The sequence below is a fragment of the Lissotriton helveticus genome, chromosome 2_1 (assembly GCF_964261635.1).
Source record: "Lissotriton helveticus chromosome 2_1, aLisHel1.1, whole genome shotgun sequence".
In the NCBI taxonomy this organism is placed as follows: Eukaryota; Metazoa; Chordata; class Amphibia; order Caudata; family Salamandridae; genus Lissotriton; species Lissotriton helveticus.
In genome coordinates this window covers 1,002,125,060-1,002,151,079 of record NC_136059.1, presented here as the reverse complement: position 1 = coordinate 1,002,151,079, position 26,020 = coordinate 1,002,125,060, and the positions used below count along the sequence as shown (strand labels likewise).

The window sequence follows — 26,020 nt, the reverse complement described above, 5'->3', positions numbered from 1 at the left end:
CGGTGTTGGATCTAGCCCTGATCTCTTGACTGGGTGAGAGTATTCTGCTTAATTCAGAGACTCTGTCCCCCACCACCCCTTGTTGTAAATATTTTTGTCCACCCTAAGCATGGAAGGGTATACTCAGACATGAGTCCCTTGCTCATTGCACCATCAGGATTCAAGCAAGCCGGGCCGAAGACGGCTGTAATTCCAGAAACCGGTCCCCGGTCCCCGGAAGCTTGTTTCCTTCCCAGTGTAAGAATTGGCTTTTGTAGTTTGGTTTGTCCTGTTCCCATCATGCACTGGGACAGGAACAGACTAATTTGCATACAGCCAGGTTCTGAAACTGGGATGGTGCAGTGAGCTAAAAAACGGTGTTGGATCTAGCCCTGATCTCTTGACTGGGTGAGAGTATTCTGCTTAATTCAGAGACTCTGTCCCTCACCACCCCTTGTTGTAAATATTTTTGTCCACCCTAAGCGTGGAAGGGTATACTCAGACATGAGTCCCTTGCTCATTGCACCATCAGGATTCAAGCAAGACGGGCCGAAGACGGCTGTAATGCCAGAAACCGGTCCCCGGAAGCTTGTTTCCTTCCCAGTGTAAGAATTGGCTTTTGTAGTTTGGTTTGTCCTGTTACCATCATGCACTGGGACAGGAACAGACTAATTTGCATACAGCCAGGTTCTGAAACTGGGATGGTGCAGTGAGCTAAAAAACGGTGTTGGATCTAGCCCTGATCTCTTGACTGGGTGAGAGTATTCTGCTTAATTCAGAGACTCTGTCCCTCACCAACCCTTGTTGTAAATATTTTTGTCCACCCTAAGCGTGGAAGGGTATACTCAGACATGAGTCCCTTGCTCATTGCACCATCAGGATTCAAGCAAGTCGGGCCGAAGACGGCTGTAATGCCAGAAACCGGTCCCCGGAAGCTTGTTTCCTTCCCAGTGTAAGAATTGGCTTTTGTAGTTTGGTTTGTCCTGTTCCCATCATGCACTGGGACAGGAACAGACTAATTTGCATACAGCCAGGTTCTGAAACTGGGATGGTGCAGTGAGCTAAAAAACGGTGTTGGATCTAGCCCTGATCTCTTGACTGGGTGAGAGTATTCTGCTTAATTCAGAGACTCTGTCCCTCACCACCCCTTGTTGTAAATATTTTTGTCCACCCTAAGCGTGGAAGGGTATACTCAGACATGAGTCCCTTGCTCATTGCACCATCAGGATTCAAGCAAGCCGGGCCGAAGACGGCTGTAATGCCAGAAACCGGTCCCCGGAAGCTTGTTTCCTTCCCAGTGTAAGAATTGGCTTTTGTAGTTTGGTTTGTCCTGTTCCCATCATGCACTGGGACAGGAACAGACTAATTTGCATACAGCCAGGTTCTGAAACTGGGATGGTGCAGTGAGCTAAAAAACGGTGTTGGATCTAGCCCTGATCTCTTGACTGGGTGAGAGTATTCTGCTTAATTCAGAGACTCTGTCCCTCACCACCCCTTGTTGTAAATATTTTTGTCCACCCTAAGCGTGGAAGGGTATACTCAGACATGAGTCCATTGCTCATTGCACCATCAGGATTCAAGCAAGCCGGGCCGAAGACGGCTGTAATGCCAGAAACCGGTCCCCGGAAGCTTGTTTCCTTCCCAGTGTAAGAATTGGCTTTTGTAGTTTGGTTTGTCCTGTTCTCATCATGCACTGGGACAGGAACAGACTAATTTGCATACAGCCAGGTTCTGAAACTGGGATGGTGCAGTGAGCTAAAAAACGGTGTTGGATCTAGCCCTGATCTCTTGACTGGGTGAGAGTATTCTGCTTAATTCAGAGACTCTGTCCCTCACCACCCCTTGTTGTAAATATTTTTGTCCACCCTAAGCGTGGAAGGGTATACTCAGACATGAGTCCCTTGCTCATTGCACCATCAGGATTCAAGCAAGCCGGGCCGAAGATGGCTGTAATGCCAGAAACCGGTCCCCGGAAGCTTGTTTCCTTCCCAGTGTAAGAATTGGCTTTTGTAGTTTGGTTTGTCCTGTTCCCATCATGCACTGGGACAGGAACAGACTAATTTGCATACAGCCAGGTTCTGAAACTGGGATGGTGCAGTGAGCTAAAAAACGGTGTTGGATCTAGCCCTGATCTCTTGACTGGGTGAGAGTATTCTGCTTAATTCAGAGACTCTGTCCCTCAGCACCCCTTGTTGTAAATATTTTTGTCCACCCTAAGTGTGGAAGGGTATACTCAGACATGAGTCCCTTGCTCATTGCACCATCAGGATTCAAGCAAGCCGGGCCGAAGACGGCTGCAATGCCAGAAACCGGTCCCCGGAAGCTTGTTTCCTTCCCAGTGTAAGAATTGGCTTTTGTAGTTTGGTTTGTCCTGTTCCCATCATGCACTGGGACAGGAACAGACTAATTTGCATACAGCCAGGTTCTGAAACTGGGATGGTGCAGTGAGCTAAAAAACGGTGTTGGATCTAGCCCTGATCTCTTGACTGGGTGAAAGTATTCTGCTTAATTCAGAGACTCTGTCCCTCACCACCCCTTGTTGTGCACATAAAACTACGCCACACCTCCTCATGTACCCTTTTTAATAGTACCAACTCGGGGACCAATTATAGTTTTTTTGCAACCCCACGAGTCAGGTCCTTTTTAAATCTCCACTCACTATCCTAAACCCCACCACAGCACTCACATATATATAGAAAAAATCCCTCACAATACACCACACATAGTCAAGAAGTGCTCCCGCGTAATCGTTGGTCGCAGCACGCCGTATCCCGTATAGGGATACGATGACCTCGATGATGAAGCATGACACCAAGGGGCCTGTTGGTGTGTGAGGGGTACCCAAAAACACCAAACGTGTTTCCAACCAAAGTAGGGACACTGATAACCCATTACTATATGGTAATTCGCCTTCATAATGCAAACTTTGCAAAAATCCATTGCAGAAAAAAAGGGCAGTTTACTGATCCCATACCTGTCAATAGGGTTATCCACCAAGGATGCATCTTAGCTCCCACACTGTTTTCATTATAAATGAACAGTGTTGTTCAATTTTTTTACAGCAGGATCCTTCCGGTGCCCCAATGCTGGGAGGTGATAGGATCGCGACACGTCTGTTCACGGAGGACATCCTGCTGGTGTCAAAAACTCGTGGGGGATTACAGAAACTGCTCTCCCATTTTAAAGATTTATCTGAAAAGCATGGTCTCGAGATCAACACCTTTAAAACTATGTTTTTAATGATCAACCCCCATAAGTCCTATAAGGGCAGACCATCTCTGGGCGGTAACTTACTGGAGAGGGCAACCACCTTTGAATATTTGGGAATAACCCTCTCTGAGACCATTTCGTGGAAGCACCAAGTGGCTAAATCCTCTTTGAAATGTTCTCAAGTAGCTAGGGCTATAAGTAAGGAACAGAGCTCCTCCCATAGCAAACCAGTGGCGGTGCCTCTAAAGTAAGTGCCGCCCTCTATTGAGCTGAGCAGTTGGGGTTTGACAGGATGGATGACCTTTCTTGGGCTGAGAATACATTTCTGAGGAGTCTAGTCCAACTTCCCAGAGTACCCCTCTTCATCCCCTAAAGTTAGACCTGGGCAAGAAATCCATTGTCGACAAGGCAAAGCTCCGTCCTGTGCTATTCTACCGGAGAATATGGTCAACTCCTGAGCTAAACTCCTATGCCAAGGCACTTGAAGAAGTTATTTCACTAGACAAATAGACCAAACTAGGGTGACTAAAGAATTTAAAGCATCTGCTAGCTGACATTGGGCCAGGGGATCTGTTAGAGCATAGGGACCTCGTATCAATCTCCTCCAAAACTGAAAAGAAACTGCAGCGCTGGGTCTCCCTCCAAGTCGCTGCTAAATCTAATAAGGGCCAGTAAAGTAAGGATTTTACAGACTTTAAGTCCATTTCCCTCTAAGAACCTTTCTTAGATATCCTTCAAATCCCACTGGACAGGAAGCTGTATATGCAGTTCAGGTTTGGCACGCTTCCACTCAACGTTTGCACTGGCTCATGGCGCAATACTAGCGTAGCTACACGGTTCTGCCCTCTATGGACTGCATCACTCGATTCTCCAGCGCACCTATTCTTTGCCTGCCCTGCCTATTTTCACCCCAGAACTAAGTGAGCTATACCCCTATGTAAACAGCTGGGGACCCGAGCCCACACTGAAGTCCTGCGTATAATAAGATCTGATTCTAGACAAGATATTGCTTGTTCAGGTGCAGAGTTCATGGGCCATATTTGGGGCAGAAGGAGGAATCTACTGCTAAGAGGAGGAGATTGTTAATGTTGCATTTTATTGCTAAACCTTTTCGTATTAAATAGTTACATAGTACTCCTAGTGGATTTGTACATGTTTGTGATGCAGGTTGTTCTATGTTTCGGGGACTCAGAGGGACCAGGACCATGTGATTAGTTACAGTACGGGCCACGTGATGCGAGGAGAACCCATTAGTGGGCTTTGAATTTGTAACAATGATTAGTTTTAATTAGGCCTATGAACAGGCTATGTTTTATTGTTTTATCATTTATATTTTTTGTATGAAATTAGATGTATATGTGCTTTCTGAATTCGTTATTGCACTTTATCTCCCGTTCAACTTTGGACAATAGAATGTATGAGTTGATGGGCATATTGTACTTTTATGGCCAACGACCGAATAAAATGACTGTTGATGAAAGGTCTTGTACTTCCTAAATCCACTTATCTCAAATGCTCATTTGACTAAAAGTCTTAAATATACACTCAACCTGTAATCAAAACGCTTCGACACCAGTCCCAACGTTTCGAATGATATCCCCTTCAATATCCACAGTTGTACCTTTCTTTAATGGTTCAAATTCAAATTGTCTTTAGGGAAAGGGTGTACCACAGCATCCCAAAGTTTGGCTTGCACATGGATTTGACACCAAAAGCAAGCAAGCTGTTGTGTGCAGCCATTTTTATTGTTTAGAACACCAATGGACTTGATGGTGGGTGATGGTGATAGCGGGAGGCAACGGTGAATTTGAAAGTTAGAGTGAAGAGATAGGGAGTGCCAATGAGACGTAGTGAAATGAGAATTTTGTAAATGGGCATCTAGTACAGAAGAGAAGACACTGTATGAAGGATAACAGGGACATGGGTAGTTCTTACCTTGTCATAAGTTGAATAATGTTCCTTTACACATTTGGCAATGAAATTGTTGAAGTTTGCATAAAAAGTACGTGCCGACTTAATAGCAGGAGAGGGAAGATAGCGCAAACCAGGTATGTAATCTGCAGGATTGGTGGCACTCGCAGCTTTTAAGAAATCAGAATTTAGTTTGAGTAGGTGAATGAATTCTGCATCATTATGGTCATACCTTTTTCCAAAACAAAGGGCGCATACAACATTGCCAACTGCACTTAAAACAGAACTGAGTGGATTGAAACTCTTGGCCTTAGACGACAGTCCTAAAAACATCTTTACTAGTTCAGAAGCTTCATCAGAGACATGTTCTTCAAGAAGGCAAGAAAAAGTGGATGATTTTGCTTCGGACGTTGCGAAAGTTCTTAGAGAATTCTTGGCAATTTTTTTTTGAACTTTCCAACTTTCTCCCACGTCTTCCGAGAAGCTCATGCTTTTCCCTCCGGCAAAGAAGGAAAACGTTATCATTTTTGGCCTGCCTGCAAACGTGTCTCCTTTTTTCAGCAGTGCCTCTTTCACAGTCTCGAAGCCGCTGAGAACTACAACTGGTACAAACCCTAATTTTAATTTTATTACATCTCCGTATGTTGCCCTCATTTGAGTAAGTGGTAGATGCGGATACTCTCCAAGCTGGAACAGATTTCCCACAATTGGCCACCCCCATGGTCCTGGGGGAGATGGATGCTTCCTATTTATACCTTCCATGAATTTCATGAAGAGAAAGATAATCACCATGGCAAGCAGGGCATAGGTTACCGCTGATGATGAAACTTCAAGAGCCATGTTTACGAGAGACGATCTGAAACATAAAATGGTGCTTTTTAAATTATGACTATTTAAAATGATTCGATATACAATATGCTTAGTATAGAATGTTTGTTAGTTGACATTTAATGTATAAATAGCATTAACATTTCCATTCTGACTATATGTAGCATGTGCTGTCAGAACATGCCTGTCCCCATAAACAAAACTGTAACCAGTGGACCAATAGAAATTGTATTGGTATTTCTTTTCACTCTCTCTATCTCTCTCTCTCTCTCTCTCTCTCACACACACACCTTTTTTCAAGCCTTTCAGACTTTTTATGAGGCCTATGTCAAAAACAAGGTGTGGAGCTTACAGAACACTTCTTCTGTTTTTTTGCCAGGTGTTAGGGTAAGCTGATTCTAAAGTCTAAATTATGAGATAGGAGGATTTAGGTGTGGGTATTCTATATCCTTGAAATAACATGTCTGCCCGGTATACATACACTTAAGTCAGCCTATGCGGAGTTTTGGTCCGTGGGATGGAGAATAACATATGGTCCCAGCACCAGAGATATATGCTCAGAATTACTGGGTCCAAACCAGAACCCGGAGCATGGACGTCATTTAGGGGTCAATCCTGCGACCCCTGGCATGCCCCTTGTGACCATTGGGACTGCCTTTGCGACCCCTAGCGTCAGCAGTGGCAAAATCAGTGGCAGGAACAGGAGCAGCTCATCCTTATGGACATCGGTGGGAGGATTCTCTCACCTCGGTTTTTGACAATGTTTTATTATACTAATAATTAATAATATTTTATTATTCGCGATTAGTTTATTCAAAAATGGAGTACAAATAGCTGGAATATGGCCTTCCCTGGCAGCTGAGGTAAGTTACAAAAAATGACTGTAAATGGATGTATGTTGTGTGCGTGCGTGCAGTTTTGAGTGTGTTTATGTAACAAAAAGTGTGTGTATGTGTGAATGTGTGTGCATGTGTAGGTAGAGTGTGTGAGTGAGTGTGTGTGTATGTGTAAATGCATGTGTATGTATAAGCATATGCATGTGTGAGTGAAAGTGAAGGTCAAGGGGCATGTGGCTACCTCTGGCAATTTGGTGGATTGGCGTCCATGACCCAAAGTCCCCATTCAAATCAGGTCCCATTTAAAACCTTCTCTAGACAACAGTAAATGAAACTGGGGATGTGGGGGGGGGGCTGTCCAAGAGGTGAAGTGGAGGGCATCGGGAACTAAGTGAAACTTGATCTGGCAGGAGGACCCATGCCTGCTACGATTTTCCTGATCACATTTTCCAGCTGGTAAAATCAGGCCCACTGATAAATCAAATTCTGTTCTGATTTATTGTAAATTAACATACATTTTGAAAAGAAGACCAGAATAAACTTAGTTTCTATCAAAAGTCAATTCAATTCAATTAAAAAAAGTCTTTATTTCGATTATTCATCTTAAAAGACATCAATTAAAAAAGAAATACCTAATACAGGTGGGCGCAAGCAGGATTTACACCGTAAAACTAACAATAAATAAGTAAGAATATAAATACATATATTTACAATTTTAAAACAATTCATTACGACAGAATTAAATATGTTACACATTAGACTTTTCCTTTATCTACAACAGCGAAGACTAAAAACCACTAAATTTCTATTTCATACCATGCCATACTCAAGGATAACTTATGACTAGCTATAAGGAGCCCCCATTTTTCTCCCAAAAGACCAACTCAGGAACTTAGCCTCCCCTATAACTGCGATGTCGTTGCAACCAGTTTTCAATAACCTTTTGGCGACCATCGCGGAGCTGGTTCCCATAGTTCTACAAAGGGGTTTAAGCCACATACTTCAGGGTTGCTGGTAGGCGGGGCAAACGTATAGGAGGCGGCCAATGTCTTCAATATGTTCAGGGCAAAATGGGCATTTATCTCCGGTGCCTGATATCCATTTACATGTGAACTTCCTAAGTGGGAGTGTCTCAACTCGAAACTGGTGATAAAGCTTGCGATCTCTAGGTTTCGGTATTAGATCCCAATAACATTCCATGCTCGGTTCATCTTTAAGCTCACAAAAGTCTCTAGACAGGGGTGAGCTAGTCATAGCAGAGAACCTCCTGATTTTAATAAGGTTCCAGTATGCCGCTCTGTAAGTTATTTTAAGTGGGAATTCTGCAGACTCTGTACTATCCCACAGGTCCCTCATCCCCATGTCGGTGAGCAGAGATTTGATACTAATCAACCATGTAATTTTGTTCGAGCAGTCCAGACCCCTTACTTCTTTCAGGCCCCTTGCAAATAAATGTAATTCTGGAGTAATCCAGAGCCTTCTCCAGAAAGCCAGTATCCTATACCTTGCTATATCCTCGATTGCATGACAACCAAGATCTAGCAGGAGAGGGATATGCGGGGTCGATATGGGGAGGCCACGATTGATCTTAAGAATTTGTTCTGGGCTAGTGCTAGATGGTATAGATTACTCGCTCCCCAAATCTCAGTGCCATATAAATTTGCAGGGATGATTTTCATGGAGTACATTTTAACAACCGGGGTTACAGTCTTGGTTTGTGACTGCCTATGTTCCTTAATCATTGCACCTGCTAGTTGAGAGTGTTTCAGCACCAGTAGCTTCAGTTGGGGAGCCCATCTCAATTTTTCGCCAAAGGTAACCCCTAAGTAGGTGAAGACGTTGGTCTGCTCCAAGAGCTTCACGCTCATGAAAACACTTGAAGTGATGGGCCTAGCCCGTGGAGAACCATGCACTTAGTCTTCTGTACATTGACCACCAGATCATGATCGCAGCAGAACTCCTCAAACCGAGAAAGAGCCCGCTGGAGCCCCTGTCTCGTCTTGGATAAAATCAGGGTGTCATCTGCGAACATGAGCTGGGGCACCCTTTGGCCGGCTAGCACAGGCACGACCGTAGGGTAGTTGTTAAAGTACTGCACCACACCATTTATGAATAATGCAAATAGGGTGGGTGCTAGCGCGCACTCTTGGCGGACGCCCTTCCCCACTTTGAATTTCTCTGCGACCACCCCTGGTTCCCCCAACAGACCTGGGCGTAATTAGAATTGTGTAGTGTTACCACAAAGGCAACCAATTCCTTAGGCATCCCTAGACCTAGCAAGACACCCACAGTTTGGATATTGGGACTAGGTCAAACACAGATTTTAGGTCCACGAAAGCAGCAAAGATCATACCCTTACCCAAGAGGACCTCCTTCTAATAGAGCAGGACAAGTCTAAAGGCTTGATCCAGGGTCCCCATGTGGGCCCGAAACCCGGCTTGTAGTGGGGAAAGGATGTTTGCTTCAAGCATCCAACACTGGATCCTTCCCAATATAACTCTTGCTAAGATTTTTTGCAAGGCATCGATAAGGCTTATGGGCCTGTAATTGGCCGGCACGGAACGATCGCCCTTCTTGTAGATCGGAATGATTTCCTGGCCGCACCAAGATGCAGGAATTGAGGCTCCCCTTGCTAATGAATTGATTACATTCGTTATATATGGTATCCAGAGATCGGGGTCCTGCTTAAATAAGTCTGGTGGAAAACAATCGGGCCCAGGGGCCTTGCCACTTGGGATAATTTTCAAGACAGCCTCATCCTCTTTAGTGCTAAATAGCAAGGGGGCTTCTAGGGTCATTTGCAGGGCAGGCGCTTCGCTTTCCATGCCCTTCTGAAATTGGGTTTCGAAAAAGGCAACCCACTGCTGTGGTTCCACGTTGTTATTTGGAATAATAGACCTCTGCCTTTTTCCCCATTTTATAAAATCCCAAAACTGGGTCATGTTCCTGCCTTTGCATGCTAGTAGCAGGTCCTGCCAGCGCCCCTCGTCCCAGTCTCTTATTGCCTTTTTTAGGGTGATTTTATAAGCTGATCTAGACTGTTGGATAGAACAGTAGTTCCTTGATTTAATGGCTGCCACTACAACCTTGTGTGCAAGCCTACATGGTTCGTTATACCATAAGTTAGGTTTAAGGACGGTAATCTTCTTAATTGGCTTGGTGTCAATAAAAAATCTTTTCAACCCGTTTAAAAGCTGGTTGTGGGTCCCTGCTAATTGGTATTCAGGACCTCTTGTGAGCCACATTCATTAAGTTTCTTTAATGACCCTTTTACTAGTGCCCTAATCTCTAGCACTTTCCTTTCATTAAGCGCCACCTTGGCCCATCTGACTTTTCTCAAATCATTTCCCAAGATTACTTGGTTGGGGCAGGTGGCGGCCTCCGATGGGAGTGTGCCACAAAAGCTTCTGTCGTTCAGAGTAAGGACCAGAGGATTATGGTCACTTTCGGGGCGACCTTGGACTTCCATATCTAGCACTAGGTGCCATGTCTCCAAATTCACAAAAATGTAATCTATACGGCTTTTAGAGCGCCCATTGTCAAAGGTTGCAGCACCCAAGGTATCGGACGTTGTCCTTCCATTCACTGCCCTGAGACCCCAATCGAGGCACAACCCTTTAACTTGTAGGGCTGCCTCAGTCCATTTTCTAATAGACTGGAGGTCCAGCTGTGGCACTCCCCAAAGCATATCCACCTCGTTGCTAAGCCTGCCATCTTCCAGGTCCAGGAGGTTCGAAGCAGGTATTAAAGTCACCTGCAATTAATAAGATTGCATTGTGTGCTCCTTTAGCTAAATGGGTCTCAAGGGCTGCTATGACCTGTGAGCACCTACCACCCGGTTGTCCCCTTGCATAAACATTAAATAGGAGTAGGTCAAGGCCTGATCAAAAGTCAATTAGACCAATTCATATGCAACAAAATGTGACAAGGGTGACTGTAGTACAAACATACAGTGCTTAGAGTGGGAATATATTTGCAATGATGGGAAATTGGGTAACTGATTAAGGAGATGGAACCTTACTGAAGCAGCTACAACAATTCTCGTCAGGGGGAAATGCAAGCAAACCCCAAATTAACCTGTGCTTAACACTCTTGTAGCTTCTCACCAAAGCAGTCAGGCTTAACATAGAGGCAATGGGGAAAGTATTTGTGCAGTACTTTAAACAGTAATCAAGTGAAAACAGAACACAAGAAAAATGCGACATACATTTTCAAAAATAGCGTAAAATGTATTACATTTTTTTAGACTAAAAACAACAAAAATTTAATCAGTTGAACTGGAGATATGCAATCTTAAATCTGTAAGTGGAAAGAATGTATCATGCAGCAGCAGTTCTAAGGATCTGCAAATGGCAGGTCCTGTGTAGGAGATGCTTCGTGCAGCAAAGGTTCCGATGAAGAAGCTGACGGGGCTTGAGATGCAAGGTCCTGAGTCATTGCAGAGGATGCCATCAGTGAAGGCTTGTGAGGCGAAGTCCTGCATCTGAGATGTGTCGTGCAGCAGTGGTTCCAAGAAGCTGCAGGTTGAGGTGCTAGGTCCTGTGTTGGGGATGCATCACGCAATGACAGGTCCGATGCAGAACTGAGAGAACATATGCCAGATTGGATTGGTTCCACCCAAGAGATCACTGCTGGGAAAGCACTTTCAGATTCACTTCCAAGGGCTCAGGACAGGGGTGGCACCACATGGGAGGGCAAGACTCACAGAAGCAGGGTACAGGTGAATATTTCAAGATGGTTGGAGCATTTTCTGTCCCATAGGCTCTGATCATGAGGCCAGCCAGCTAGCCCTTGGAGTCCCTCTTGCAGTTCTGGATTCAAGATTTAGGTCCAGTCTTTTGTATGCAAGCAGCAGGGAAGCAGAGTAGCAGTCCTTCTTGCAGTGCAGCACAGCAGTCTTTTCTGAATCTTCCAAAAGTCCAGTGTTGAAAGAAGAGCTGGGCCTGAGGTTCCAGTATATATACTTGGTGCCAGCTTTGAAGTGGGAGAGGTTTCTATAGGTTTCCACCTCCCAGTCGTGGTTGATATTTCCCGCATCCCAGCCCTTGCCCAAGCTTGTCTGGGGGTACAATAGATTAGAGTGAAAACCTTTGTGAGTGTGCTGAGGCAGGGCCTTTGTGATGAGTAAGTGTGGTATGTGACAGCTCAGCCCCCTCATCAAGTCAGAGAGGGCCCATCAGAGTACGAACTTCTAGATTTGGTGGCAGAGCATTCAGCTGGACAGCGGCACAGTTGTGAAATAATCTCCCATTTAATATTAGAGAATCAGAGGAGTTCATACCGTTTAGAAAAAACGTAAAACCCATCTTTTTCTCAGGGTGTAGTGTTCATCACCTGCGGTGGGCTAACTCTGCGTGTGTATTGGAACTTCTATCTTCAGCGCCAGGATACCCGTGGGGTGATAGAGCGCTTTATAAATATTGGATACATTACATTGCATTACATTACATTACATTACAAGCCAGAAAGGGCCGGTCCTGCCAACACCTATCCCCTCTTTGTCACACTGTCTGGGAGCAATACACAAAGACCAACTGCCAGTTGCACTTAATCATGTTACCCAGGGTACAGGCTGCAAGGTTCAAATAGTTAGGACAAGAAAATGTTGACTTTCTAAAACTTCAGTTAAAGGGGGTAGGCCTAAATATAGGTAAATGGATAGGGCCTAATTCAAGTAGCACAACAAAATACCTAGCTACCACTTCCTCTGCTGTTATATACTTAAGCAGACAAGAACCAATACCTTATTTCATTGGTCCTGGTTATTTATTAAATCATTCTTTAATTTTTTTCATTTTCTGTTGTCATATGTGTCAGAGATAGAAAGAATACTTTTTGTTTCAAAAGATACATAATGCAAATTTTCCATATAAAACGTAATAAACAACAATAAATGAACAAGACATCAAACTGTTACACCAGTCAGGCATTTTATAAACTTCATACTTGCATCAATCCGACTATACTTTTGTGAATAATTAACATAGTCCTTTTTAAGGGGATGCTGCCCATGGGAACACACTTAGATGCAGCTAGAGTTTAAACATTACAATATTTTCCTTCTAGCTGCTCCTACTCCTAAATTAGTCTTTCCTCAATGGTTGAGGATGCAGACGAGTTTGAGTCCCAGTAGTACTCATGGGGTTCTCTTCAGGGCTTTGACTTGGTGCGATCTGAAAAATAAACAAATTACTCTATTTTGTAAATGATTCCTACCCCCTTCTCAGTGTCAGCTATCATGAACGCTGCACGGTACCAGTTTTGTTATCTTGTGTGTATTCTTTTTACTTTTAGGTTAAGCATTCTTCTTTGCTTGACCTAAAAGTAAAAAGAATACACGCAAGATAACAAAACTGGTACCGTGCAGCGTTTTACTTTTAGGTCAAGCACTCTTCTTGCTCATTCAAATGAAGAGGAGGAACATGGCGGCGGCAGGCTGACGCCGGTCGTAGGGGCTCCGAGGCGGCACAGTGGTAAAGGGATATCGGCGGCATGAAAAGAAAAGTGGCGCTTCCTTATCTTACCCGATGAGAGGCCGATGTTTCTTACCTCCTTCCTTTCGGATGAAATTCTATAATCTGTGTTTTTTCCCCTACAGCAAGGTAGTTCATGACGACTCGTAGTAGCGCTCTACGGCGCTAGGACCCTGGAGACCTCGGATGGGCTTTGATGCAGAGCACAAGGCGGGGCTAGAGCCTCAGGAAGCTGGTACTACAACAGCGCGGCTGTCGGGAAGATGTCGGAGGAGTATCTGGTGCCAAGCCCGGGCTGCTCTCTTACTCACCCAGTTTCGAGGACCAGTCTGCGGTGGATTCTTTCATCAGCACCTTAACTCTGTACACTCAATCCCGGTAACGAGTTTCCAAGGAGGGGAGGACCGACAGTGGGACTGTATGGAGCTTGATTCTCCCGTGGCTCAATCAGTTAACCCCTTAAGCGGGGAGGGGGCAGTTCCACAGCTGGTAAGAAACTCTGGCCCGCAGGCGAATATCTTCTTAAACTGCAGTAGAAAAAAGCCCAGTGGGGCTGAGGGAAAGTTGCTAACGTCACCAATAAAAAATAAAAATACATATCAATTAAGGTCCCAACAAGAGCTGAGGTCGAAGGGGGTACTGGATTCTGTGGCGAGAGAGGGTCCAACACCGTAAACCCCCTATAAAAGGAAGAAAAAGTCGGGAGGTGTAAAAAGGGTAAAAGGCCCTAAGGTGGATCAACAATCTCAAAAGAATACCCCATCGCTTAAGACTTTCTTTAAAATTATGGAGCAGGCTGTGGGTCCCAAAGTGGCAGCAGAGACGGCCGTATTAGCTGAGAAGCCTAGCGCTCCTCCCTTAGCGCTGGGAAATCGCTATGCACCTTTAGAGACTATGCTGGATTCAGGGAATACAGATGTGGTTCCTGTTGTTGATACAGCTGGGGGTCCTTCAATAGTCACCCCTATTAATGATCCTTTCCCCCCACCAGCTCCACAAGGCCTTCAGGCCTCATTGGAGACATCGGACTCTCTGCCACCCCGGGTTGGAGCAGACCAATGTCAATCTCAACCTCAAGTTCCGGCTCAGGATCAAGCTCAAGCCTCAGTTCAGGCCCAGCTGCAGACTCAGGTCCGTAGTGTTCCGCAGCGGTCAGATTGTCCAGACGACGATGGGGATAGGTTAGGTTCTCTATTTCAGTCATTAAGGGGGGACCTCCTGAGTAAGTTTGAAATTTCGGAGAGCAACCAAAAAAGTATTCACGATAGGTTTGATCTTTTGGAGTCAAGGCTGGATGATATCTGTACCCGGACGGGATCACTTCAGCTCAAAGTTACTACACTCTCGGACTCCGTTTTAGGAAACTCTAAGGATATTGATGCCTTAAAAACGCAGAACCGGTCCCTTATGATGGACATGGAAAGATTAAAGATGCAAGCCTGCAGGAATAACCTCATAATTTTGAAGATTCCTGAAGGGGAGGAGATGGAGGACATCAAGGGATTTGTGTGTAAACTGTTAAGGGATGGGGTTCTGAAACATCGGCTCGATATTGACTTGGAGGCGGAAATACAGAGGGTGCACTGGGACCCCTTTAGGCTACATCCAGACAGGAAAGCACCTAGAAAAATTCTTGTTAATTTCCAGACCTATAGCGTCAAGGAATTAATCTTAAGCAGGTGCTTATCTCGATCTTCTCTCCACTATCGGGCCAACCCATATCAAATTCGATCAGATATTGGCGGACGAACTGCACAGAGACAGTGGGAGCTCGGTTCTAGAATGCCGGAATTAAGGTCACTCGGAGCACAGGTCAAATTGAAGTTCCCAGCTCTACTGAAAGTGATGTGGAGGAATAAAATGTATAATTGCAGTCAGCCAGAAGATGTTGATGACCTCCTGTCCCAGATGAAACAGCAATAGAGAAAATGGTTAAGCAGAATATATATAATCTTTGGGGAACTTAAGGAGGTGTAGGGTTTCAAAATATTGGGTGACGAAAAAGAAAAAAAAATATATATACATGATTTAAAGATTTAATTAGGAAAGGAAAAGAAACATATTAAAAAAGAAAGGGGGAGATAAAATTACAGAAGTAGCAATAGGAAGTAATAGGAAGAGTTATAGAATCATGTCGCCCTATCTGGATAATGAATTAGTCGTTGTGTCGCCGTCGTGCGGGCTCCTAACGGCAGGACAGGCGCGCCTAGTATGAAGGGAGGGTTCCTCAGGGGAGGGTTACGGAGGGGTTACAGTCTGGGGGGGGTAAAACTGAAAAATTGTCCTCATACGTTGCAAAATTGTTCTTTCTTTTAAAAGCTCTAGATGCAGGGAAGCCTTGGGTTAGGTCATGGCCATGAGCAGGTTAATTGGTATAAAATTCCTCTCCTGGAATGTTAATGGCTTCGGGGGAGGAAGGAAACAATCCAGGGTCCGCGAATACCTAAGAAATTCAGAAGCCCATGTCTACCTACTGCAGGAAACCCATATAGAGACCAAAACATGCAAACAAGTTTTTGGTAAACTGAGTTGGGCACAGGATGTACTATGTTCAAGGCAGAAGGAGTGTACAAGGGGCGTAGCAATTATCGTTAGGGCAAACAAGGGGATTAAGGTCCAGAAATGGGACACAGATCAGTCTGGTGGATGGCTAGTAGCAGCCCTCTCCGTAGGTAGTCTACCTTTTACTTGCGCAGTGTACTATGGCCCGAATGAGGATAATCCAGGTCCTCTTTTGAAACTGGGGGCAAGTTTATTACAGCACGCAGCTCCGGTTATATTAGGGGGAGATTTTAATCTAGTCTTTGATAAGCAGTTGGACCGAACCTCTAGGGTCAAATACTGTGTTCCAACTAGTACACTATCAGCTCTTAATAATATTATGAAAGACTTTAACCTGCAGGGTGTGTGGAGAGCTAAATATGGTGCTATGAGAGAGTACTCTTTCTATAGCAAAAAATACAAGCAATACTCGTGAATAGACTATTTCCTGGCTGACCAGGCATTGCTTGCGGACATTGTATCGGCCTCTCATATTCCAGTTAGTATTTCCGATCACTCAGTGGTTGAACTGCTAGTTAATCTAAGGTCTAGTACTATAGAGCATAGATGGACACTGGATAGAACACTTTTTCTGGATGAAGGTGTAAAGGTTGACGGTAAAAGAAAGAATATTCAATGTATTTAATTTTAACATAGGTTCATCCACCGAGCAATTAGTTTGGGAGTCCTTTAAGGCCTACTTACGGGGCTTACTGAGTTCACAGATGAGTTATAGGAGGAAAACCATTAAGAAAAAAGAAACTGACGATCTTAAAGCCATAAAGGAGAAAGAACTGGAACTACAGCTGGCAGCTCTGACAGTTAGGGAGAGTATCCCAAAGTTGGAGAAAGAACTGCTGGAATTACAAGCAGTATTTAAAGCCAGGAGTGATAAGATCATTAAGGAAAGGTGGGAGGTCAGTAGATTAAAGAATTTTGAGTATGGCGAGAAATGTGGTGCTCTCCTGGCCTGGAAGTCAAGGACTGAGATGGTTAGAAATAATATTAAGTCATTGATGCAGAGAGAATCTGGGCTGCTGATATCAGAGGATGAGCTGATCAGGGAGGAACTAGGGGCTTTATGCAGGGTTTATACCAAAAAGATACTAGCCTTGAAGCAGAGGAGGTCAATGCCTGGTTAAATTTGAGGGATCTGCCCCAATTGTCGGAATTAGACAAGATTTACCTAGAAAGTGAAATCATGGAGGGGAAAATAAGACAGCAATTTAATAAAATGAGCCGAGGCAAAGCCGCTAGCCCGGATGGCCGGCCGGTTGAGGTATATTCGGATAATCTAGAGATAGTTGTGCCGGTGCTTAGGACACTTTTCAACAGAATCTTTTTACAAGGGGACAGCATCCCTCTTTCTTGGTTGGAAGCCACTATTACATTGATAGCCAAGCAAAATAAAGACCCACAAAAAATGGAGTCTTATAGACCAATTTCATTATTAAACTCCGATCTGAAGATCTTTTCTGGGATACTGGCTACTAGATTAGCCAAAATTACTAAAACAATCATACACCCAGATCAGAGAGGGTTTATACCTGGGAGGCAGCTCAATGAGCTTACGTTCCAGGTAATAGGGGCAATAGATTTTGCGGAGGAGAGAGGGCTGCCACTTACCATCATAGCAATCGACGCAGCTAAAGCGTTCGACCAGGTCAATTGGGCATACCTCTGGGCTACCATGACTAGCTTTGGGTTTCCTTCGATCTTTATTGAAGGAGTTAAATCCTTATATAGGAGCCCTCGAGCCAAAGTCCTAGTTAACAGCGGTTTATCAGAATGGTTTAACATCTCCAGAGGTACCAGGCAGGGGTGTCCCCTGTCTCCCTTATTGTTTGATGTTTATATTGAGCTCTTTGTCTGTTCTCTTAGAACTGACTGTATTATTTCACCTTTTAAAATTGGAGAGTTGGAACTTAAAACTGCCCTGTATGCGGACAACCTCCTCTTATATACCTCAAATCATGTCGAGGCAATTCCCCGGTTATTTAAACTGGCCGAGGATTTTGGAAGGGTATCCGGTTATAAAATCAACAAGGAAAAACAGATATAATGGGCTGGAACAATTTAATTCCTGTACAGGGGGCTAAACAAAAAATTAGGTACCTGGGAATATATCTTACCCAAAAACTGATGGATACCCCTAAAACCAGCTGGCAGACAGTAGTGAAGGAAGGGAGCAAGTTACTTTCAAGATGGGGAAGTCTGCCTCTGAATATATATGGGAGAGTAAATCTGGTTAAAATGACTATCCTCCCTAAAATACCTTTCCTGTTTAACACCATCCCGCTCTCATTTAATTCCAAGGACATCGCTAGCCTTCAAGGGAAGATTGGATCGTTCATATGGGCCACAAAATCACCCAGGATTGCCTGGAAGAAATTGAGGAGAGGGCTGAAGATGGGAGGTCTGGCCCTACCTGATTTATTTTTATACTGCCATGCCTTTCATTTTAAGAATTTCAGAATATTGGCCAATAAGTTAGATTCCTCTTCACAGGGCAGTCTCTTTCAGGCAACTTTATATGATCAGCCACAGGGTCTGGAATTTTTCCTTTTTAAATTCGGGGACCAAAAAGTTTATAAAAAAGTCCTCCTTAAGATCTTACAGGCGGCACTTAAGAACTGGGGATATATCCGGTGAGCTTTGGGGATACCTTATTATAACTTACAGGTTCCAATATGGGATTCCCCTGGCACCCCGGAATGTCTTTTAGATCAACTGTCACAGCCACTTAAAGTAGCCGATTTTAAAACGTGGGGCGACCTCTGTGTTAATACTAGGCTTATGGACTGGGGGTCCTTTGCGAATCTAACTAACGGGTCCCTCACTAGATTTAAGTACTACCAGTTGTCTGCGTGGTGGGCAAGACAAGCATGGGGTACTGGAGAGGACTCTCTGATCCTAGATCTCATTGGTAGAGGGAGAGTCTGGAAACGTGAGGTCTCCTTCTGGTACAGGACACTCGCGGGAGTAAAAGACAGTCTTGACTCTGAACTGGCGAACCTTTGGGGAAATGTTTTAACTGGGAGTGCTGCGGAGGTACAGAGAATTTGGACTGATGCATTCTCTATGTCTTAGAGAATAATCAAACCAGCACACCTCAGAAGAAATCACCTGTTTACAGCCTATAGGGTATATTGGACACCAGCTAAACTGTCCAGGATAACAGCTGATAACTACTACTGTCCTAGATTTAAACACCCGGCAGCGGATGATCAACATATGTTTATAGACTGCCCAGAGATCGCGAGTTATTGGGCGGCAGTATGTAGTTTTTTAGAGGAGGTCTTATTAATGCCAATCATATGTTGTCCTAGTTTAGTCTTTTTTGGCTTGCCACCGGGATATCTGATGAATGATATGGCTTCACAATTTCTGTTCTATGTGATTGTTATAGCCAGAAGAGAAATATGTATAATGGAAGTCGGAGGCCCCACCCAGATTTGCTGATTGTCTAAAAAATATCATGATGATCAGCCAGTCAGATATGGCTTGTGGCGGAGAGAGTGCTAATAAAATCTGGTCTGCACTAGAGGCCTGGTGAAGGGAATAACTTGGGTCCAATGATTATGCCAGAGGTTTGTGGTCCGGTCCTCGCTGGTAACCATGACGGTCCATCGAGGCAAACGGGAGTTGGACAAGGAGACAGCCTACCTCTGGGTGAGCCCTGTATGCCGCACACATATACCAGGGGCGGAAATCAAGTTTGTTTGTGTGAAAGGCATAGAGAGATCCCATCTAGAGCATACATCTTCTGGTGGCATGTATGAGGACGCAAAAAAAGCAAGAAAAAAAAGCACTCTTCTTCTCAATTAGTTTAAGGTGAAATTGTGTCCATTGACCATCCTGTCTGAGGTATGAAAGTCAAGGATACCTTTAAGCATCTTGTTGCCAAGTTTATTACGAAGAAAGACTCTAAGGGGTTATTCAAACATCTTACTTAGTTCAAACCGGCACCATTTATTTATTTATTTATCTCATTTATAAAGCGCTCTATCACCTAACAGGCATCCTGGCGCTGACATCAACGCTGACGTGTAATCTATATTGGAAATACCATGATGCAACATGGGGAACCGTTCTTGAATTACGGGTCTATTTCTTTCTACGGCCAAAGAGCAGACATTCAATTAGTGGCGCATCTAAAGATAAGCCACTTTACCCTGTGGGGAAGAAAGGCCAAAAGCTTACTTCTTAGTCAGAGAAACAACAGCATTCAATGCTCGTACTTTCAAACTGCAGTGCTCGCAGTTACTTCCGGTTTTGACTGACCTTTAACTGTTCCCAGTTCCGATGAAATCGGAATAGCTTTCTGGGCGATGTAGTGGTCCTGTCCAAACAGGGATACTCCTGGTCTCTTAGTCTAGATTTTGTTGACACTATTGAAACTCAGTGTGCATTTAAACATATAGAGCTTTCAGTGGCTTTCGACTACAGCGGACAATCTGAATAACCCAGTTAAGGTGTTTATTTATAATGCATTCTGGGAGTTGTGGTGATTAAGTACAGAATGAGAGTTAAGCCCTGGATAATTCTGACATCTCGTTCAGGCCACTGTTCGCACTGTTGAATTTCAATATTAAATATGCCTCCTTCTGTATCAGTGATGCTTCTATGTCTCTATGTCTCCTCCTCGTGGATTTGGCTTAATACCAGAAAGGGCGGTCCATTTTAATTCTTTCTTGCTGTTTTTCTTCTCGATAAAGTGAGTTACCATTGGGGCCGACATCACAATCCTCGCGCGGTGCTGCACAATGCGTTGATTCACTTGCTGGTTGGTCTTTCGAATGTAAATTTTTGGACAAGGCCATGTAATAGCATAAACAACGTTTTTTGTTTTGTACTTGGAAAATTCTTTATGAGTCTATTTCTGAGTGCTATGTATGAATTCAAATCCTTCAACTGTAAGTTCACAAACTGAACAATTGGCACACTTGAGGTGCCCCTCAATTGGCTTCAAGTTCCATTGGGCTTATAGATCTTTCTTTTGGCTAGGCATTGCAATCTCTTCCCATACAATGTGTTGGCCAATGCTGGCATTCTTTTTCATTACAAATATTGGTCGCTGGAGAGGGTATTCCAAATTTTGGAGAAGATGCCAGTTCTTCAAAATGATTTGGGAGAAATTATTAGTATGTGGGCCACAGGTTGAATTACATCCCAGTTTCTCCAAGGGCATTTTAGTCTTTTTCGTTAAAAGATCGTCTTGTGGGGTGTACCACGCTCTTTTAATTGTGTGCTTGAGGAATTTTTTTGGGTATCCCCTATGTTTCAATGGATCACAAAAGGTTGTGCATGAATTCCAAAATCTTCTTTGCAGGCGCAGTTTCTCCTGATTCTCAATAGTTGACCATATGGCAAATTGTCCTTCAAGTTTCTAGGTTGGAAACTCTTATAGTGAAGAATAGTGTTTTTATCTGTCGGTTTCCTCTGTAAAGTTGTCACCAATTCATTTCCAAGGGGTACAACTTCAACATCAAGGAAAGTCAAGTTTGTCCTACTTTTGGTGATACTGAATTTGATGTCCGCAAGCCTGGAGATTAACCATTCGCGGAACATTTCTAGGTCTTCTTCTGATTCATTCCAGAGGCACCAGATGTCGTCAAGATACCGATACCATTGTATCAAATGTTCTTGAAATGGGTTCCCTTTGAAGACAAATCGGTCTTCGAATCTACCCATGTAAAGTATCGCCATCTCTGGAGCAAAGAGACATCCCATCGCGGTCCCCTTCGTTGGAGTAAAACGTATCTTCAAACTTGAAGTAGTCTTTCTTGAGTGCTATTTCTGCTAGTTGGGGAATAAAGTTAGTTGGAACCCAGTGAGGACGTGTTCTTGTCTCCAGATAAAATTCAATTACTTTTAAAGCCTCATCTTGGGGGATCTGTGTGTAGAACGAGACCACGTCAAAAGAAAACAGCCTTTGTTGCGAGTGGTTAAATTCTTAACCTTCTATTTTGCTGATGAAGTCTGTTGTGTCCCTCAGATATGAAGGGATGCATTTCAAAAATGCTTTAGAAAAGTGTACACATACTTGGAAATCAGGTCCATCAGGGAATCACATCCCAATACGATCGGTCTTCCAGGTGGCTCCATTAAGTGCTTGTGGATTTTGGGTAAAAAATAAATGATTGGGTTCCTTGGATTTCTTTTATTCTTAAAATTAAACTCCTTAGGTTCCAATATTCCTTGTTCAAGCCCTTCTTTGTGTATCTTTGTAATCATGTCCTCTATCTGCTGTGTTGGGTCCTCCTTGATTTATCGGTACCACTCCTGATTGTGGACTTGACTTCTACTCTCCATCACGTACATTTCTTTTGGCCAAACCACTACTGCACTGCCTTTTTTTGGCCGATTTGATGACTATCGAATCATAACTTTTTAGATCTTGATTGGCTTTCTGTTGCTGTAATAACAACAAATTTTTCTTAAAGTTCTTTATGCCTTCCAGTTAGTGAATTGATGAAAGGACCACTTGTTCAAAGGCTGTAATTTCTTTGGGAATATTATATGAGGGAGGGACAACTTTTGATTTGTTGGCTAAACCTGAAGGTTTGCTAGTCATGGTGCTTTCTTTCCCAACAAAAAAGGTTTTTACTCTGATATTGCAGAAGAACTCAATGGCCTCGATCTTTAGGCGTGTAAAGTCAGTGCATTTTCCTGGTACAGACTTGACTCCTAGCTCCAAGACTGATTCCTCTACCTTAGTCAGTTGTTTATTGGATAAATTGATGATAAACGTTGGTGTTCTGTCTAGTAGAACTGTCGCCTTGTTCTCATTTCCAAGAATTTTCCAACTGCAAAACAAAAAACGTTGTGTACGCTATTACATGCCCTTGTCCAAAAATGTACATTGGAAAGTCCAACCAGCAAGTGAATCAACGCACTGTGCAGCACAACTCGAGGATTAAAACAAAGGAGATGTCAGCCCCAATGGTGACTCACTTTATTGAGAAGAAAGACAGCGAGAAATAATTAAAATGGACTGTCCTTTCTGTTATTAAGCCATATCAATAGATCAATAGAGTGAGGATGGGCGGCCGCGCTTTTAGTTTCACAGCCGCCACGCTTTGGAATACCCTCCCGCTGGCGCTGAGGAGTAGACAAGATCTCACTTCTTTTAAAAAGGATCTCAAGACCTTCCTGTTTCCTAGAACAATGTAACGTGGTCTATCCGTAGGAATGATGTGGTCTCAGCGCCAGGATACCCTTTGGGTGGCAGTTGCGCTTAACAAGCAATAAATACATACATACATACATACATATCCACGTGGAGGAGACATAGAAGCATCCCTGCTACAGAAGGAGGCGTACTTCATATTGAAATGCAACAGTGCGAATAGTGGCCTGACCGAGCTGTCAGAATTATCCAGGGCTTAACTCTCATTCCGTACTTAATCACCACAACTCCCAGAATGCATTATAAATAAACACAGTAACTGAGTGATTCAGAATCTTCCCTATAGTCGAAAGCCACTGAAAGCACTGTATGGTCAAAGGCATGCTGCGTTACAATAGTGCCAACAAAATCTTGACTAAGAGACCAGGAGTATCATTGTTTGGACAGAACCACTACATCACCCAGAAAACTATTCAAATTTCATCAGAACTGGGAATAGTTAAACGTCAGTGAAAACCGTAAGTAACTGCGAGCGCTGTAGTTTGGAAGTATGTGCTTTGAACGCCGTTGTTTCTCTGACTAAGAAGTAACCTTTTTGCCTCTCTTCACCACAATGTAAAGCGGCTTCTCTTCAGACGCGCCACTAATTGAATCTCTGCTCTTTGAACGTAGAAAGAAATAGACCTGTAATTCAAGAACAGTTCCCCAAGTTGCAGCATGGCGTTTCCAACATGGATAACACATCTGCGTTAATGCCGGTTTGAACTGAGTAAGATGTTTGAATAACCCCTTTGAGTGTTTCTTCATATTAAACTTGGCAACAAGATGCTTAAAGGTACCCCTTTGACTTTCAGACCTCAGACAGGACGGCAATGGACACAATTTCAACCTAAACTAATTGCGAAGAAGAGCTCTTGACATAGAAGTAAAGACAATACGCGCAAGATAACAAAACAGGTACCGTGCAGCGTTCAAGATAACTGACACAGCTGACACTGAGAAGAAGGTAGAAATAATTTACAAAGTATTATTGTTTGTTTATTTTTTAGATCACACCAAGTCAATGCCCTGCAGAGAGCCCCATTAATATTACTGGGACTCGAAAAGCGTTGGCATCCTCAATCATTCAGGAAACACTAATTTAGGAGGAGGAGCAGCTATAAGGAAAAGATTGTAATGTTTAAACCCTAGCTGCGTCCAAGTTTTTTCCCCATGGGCAGTATCCTCTTAAAAAGGACTATGTAAATTATTCACAAAAGTATAGTAGGACTACTGTAAGTATGAAGTTTATGAAATGACTGACTGGTGTAACATTTTGATGTCTTGTTCATTTAGTGTTGTTTATTACATTTTATATGGATAATTTGCTTTTGTATCTTTTGAAACAAAAAAGTGTTCTCTCTATCTCTGACACATATGATAACAGAAAAATAAAGAAATTAAAAATTGAAAGAATAGTTTAATAAATAACCAGGCCAATGAAATCAGGTATTGGTTCTTGTCTGTTTAAGTAGATTACAGCAGAGGAAGTGGTAGCTAGGTATTTTGTTGTGCAACTTTCTAAAAGTAGCATTTTTAGCATTTTCAGAATTGTGATTCAAAATCCAACTTTGTCATTAAAGAGGGTTTTAAATTACAATTCTTTAGACACCAAACTCGATATTCCTAACTGCTCCCAATTAAAAATTAGCACTTATTAAATGCAATAGGGTAACCCAATGTTATCCTAGTAGGCAAGGCAGAAGTGAAAAATGAATTTAAAATGTATTCAATACCAGGACATGTAAAACTTAAATGTACATGTTCAACTATATAAATACACTGCACCCCGCCACCTGGGCTTCGCATGACCTACCCTTGAGATGATTTACATGTATTAAAAAAGGAAAGGAAATTTTAGGCCTGGCAATCTTGTCAGGTCGGAATGGCAGTTTAAAATTGCACACAGGTGACAATTGCATGTCTGAGACATGTTTTACAGGCTACTTAAGTGGGTGTTACAATTAGTGCTGCTAGCTCACTAGTAGCAAATAATTTACAGATCCTGGGTCATGGAGTACCATATTACTAGGGGGGGAAACGACTTCAAAGCATACAGAAAGCCTCTGTACGCATGATCCTCAACATTCCCCGCCACAGCCAGATCACACCCCGCCTGAGAGACCTGTACTGGCTCCCCGTCAACAAGAGGATCACCTTCAAGCTCCTCACCCACGCACACAAAGCACTCCACAATACCGGACCAGCACACCTCAACAAACGACTCACCTTCTACATCCCGAACCGCTACCTCCGCTCCGCTGACCTCGCCCTCGCTACCGTCCCCCGTATCCGGAGAGAAACCACCGGCGGGAGATCATTCTCCTACCTCGACGCCAAGTCCTGGAACACCCTCCCCATCCTCCTACGGCAGACCGAAGACCTACTCACCTTCAGGAGACTACTTAAGACCTGGCTGTTCGAGCAGTAGCAGTAGCCCCCAGCTCCTTGAGACCCTCAAGGGTGAGTAGCGCGCTTTACAAATGTCTTGATTGATTAAAAGTAAATTAAATGTCCCAATTGGGTGTAAGGCAAAGTTACCATGTTTTAGGAAGTGAACACATGCCTTTAGCGCTGGCTAGCAGTGGCAAAGTATACAGAGTGCTCAGGCCAACAAAAATGAGATCAGCAAACAAATGGAGGAGTAAGCCAAAAGGTTTGGGGGAAGACCAGCCTAAGGCTGGCATTTCTAACAGCAACATTCATAACATAAGAACCTGTACAGTTCACAGTGGTTGTATACATTATTTAAAGCAGTTCATATCAGGGTAGTGTGAACTAGTACAGAGTCCCTTTGTGTTAATTCTAAAAGTGAACCAAAAGGGAGGGTTTCTGGATGTTGCGACCCCGTCTGATTGTTTAGGTCTCTTCAGGACGTCGTCATCTGACTATCACACCACGTTATTTGGCAATACAATTCCAGAATTCAAGAAAATATCTGCTCAAAAGAATATTTTATTCCTAGGCAGAGCAAGCATCCGCTTTACTATGCTGCCATTCTCAATGTGCATGCTGGATAATTTCAGCGCTACCAGATAAAATTGTCTTTTGAGCAGATATTTTCTTGTATT

The 26,020-nt window shown here is 43.5% G+C and overlaps 1 protein-coding gene across 1 annotated transcript in view; it reads right to left on the bottom strand.

Moving 5' to 3' along the window:
- The window catches only part of LOC144818397 (cytochrome P450 1A4-like), a 222,650-nt gene that overhangs the window by 179,931 nt on the left and 16,699 nt on the right, over positions 1 to 26,020 (bottom strand). The window contains exon 2 of the mRNA XM_078675767.1: positions 5,125 to 5,956. Coding sequence (XP_078531893.1) covers positions 5,125 to 5,940 — 816 coding nt within the window. The 5' untranslated portion in view covers positions 5,941 to 5,956. The remainder of the gene's footprint in view (positions 1 to 5,124; positions 5,957 to 26,020) is intronic.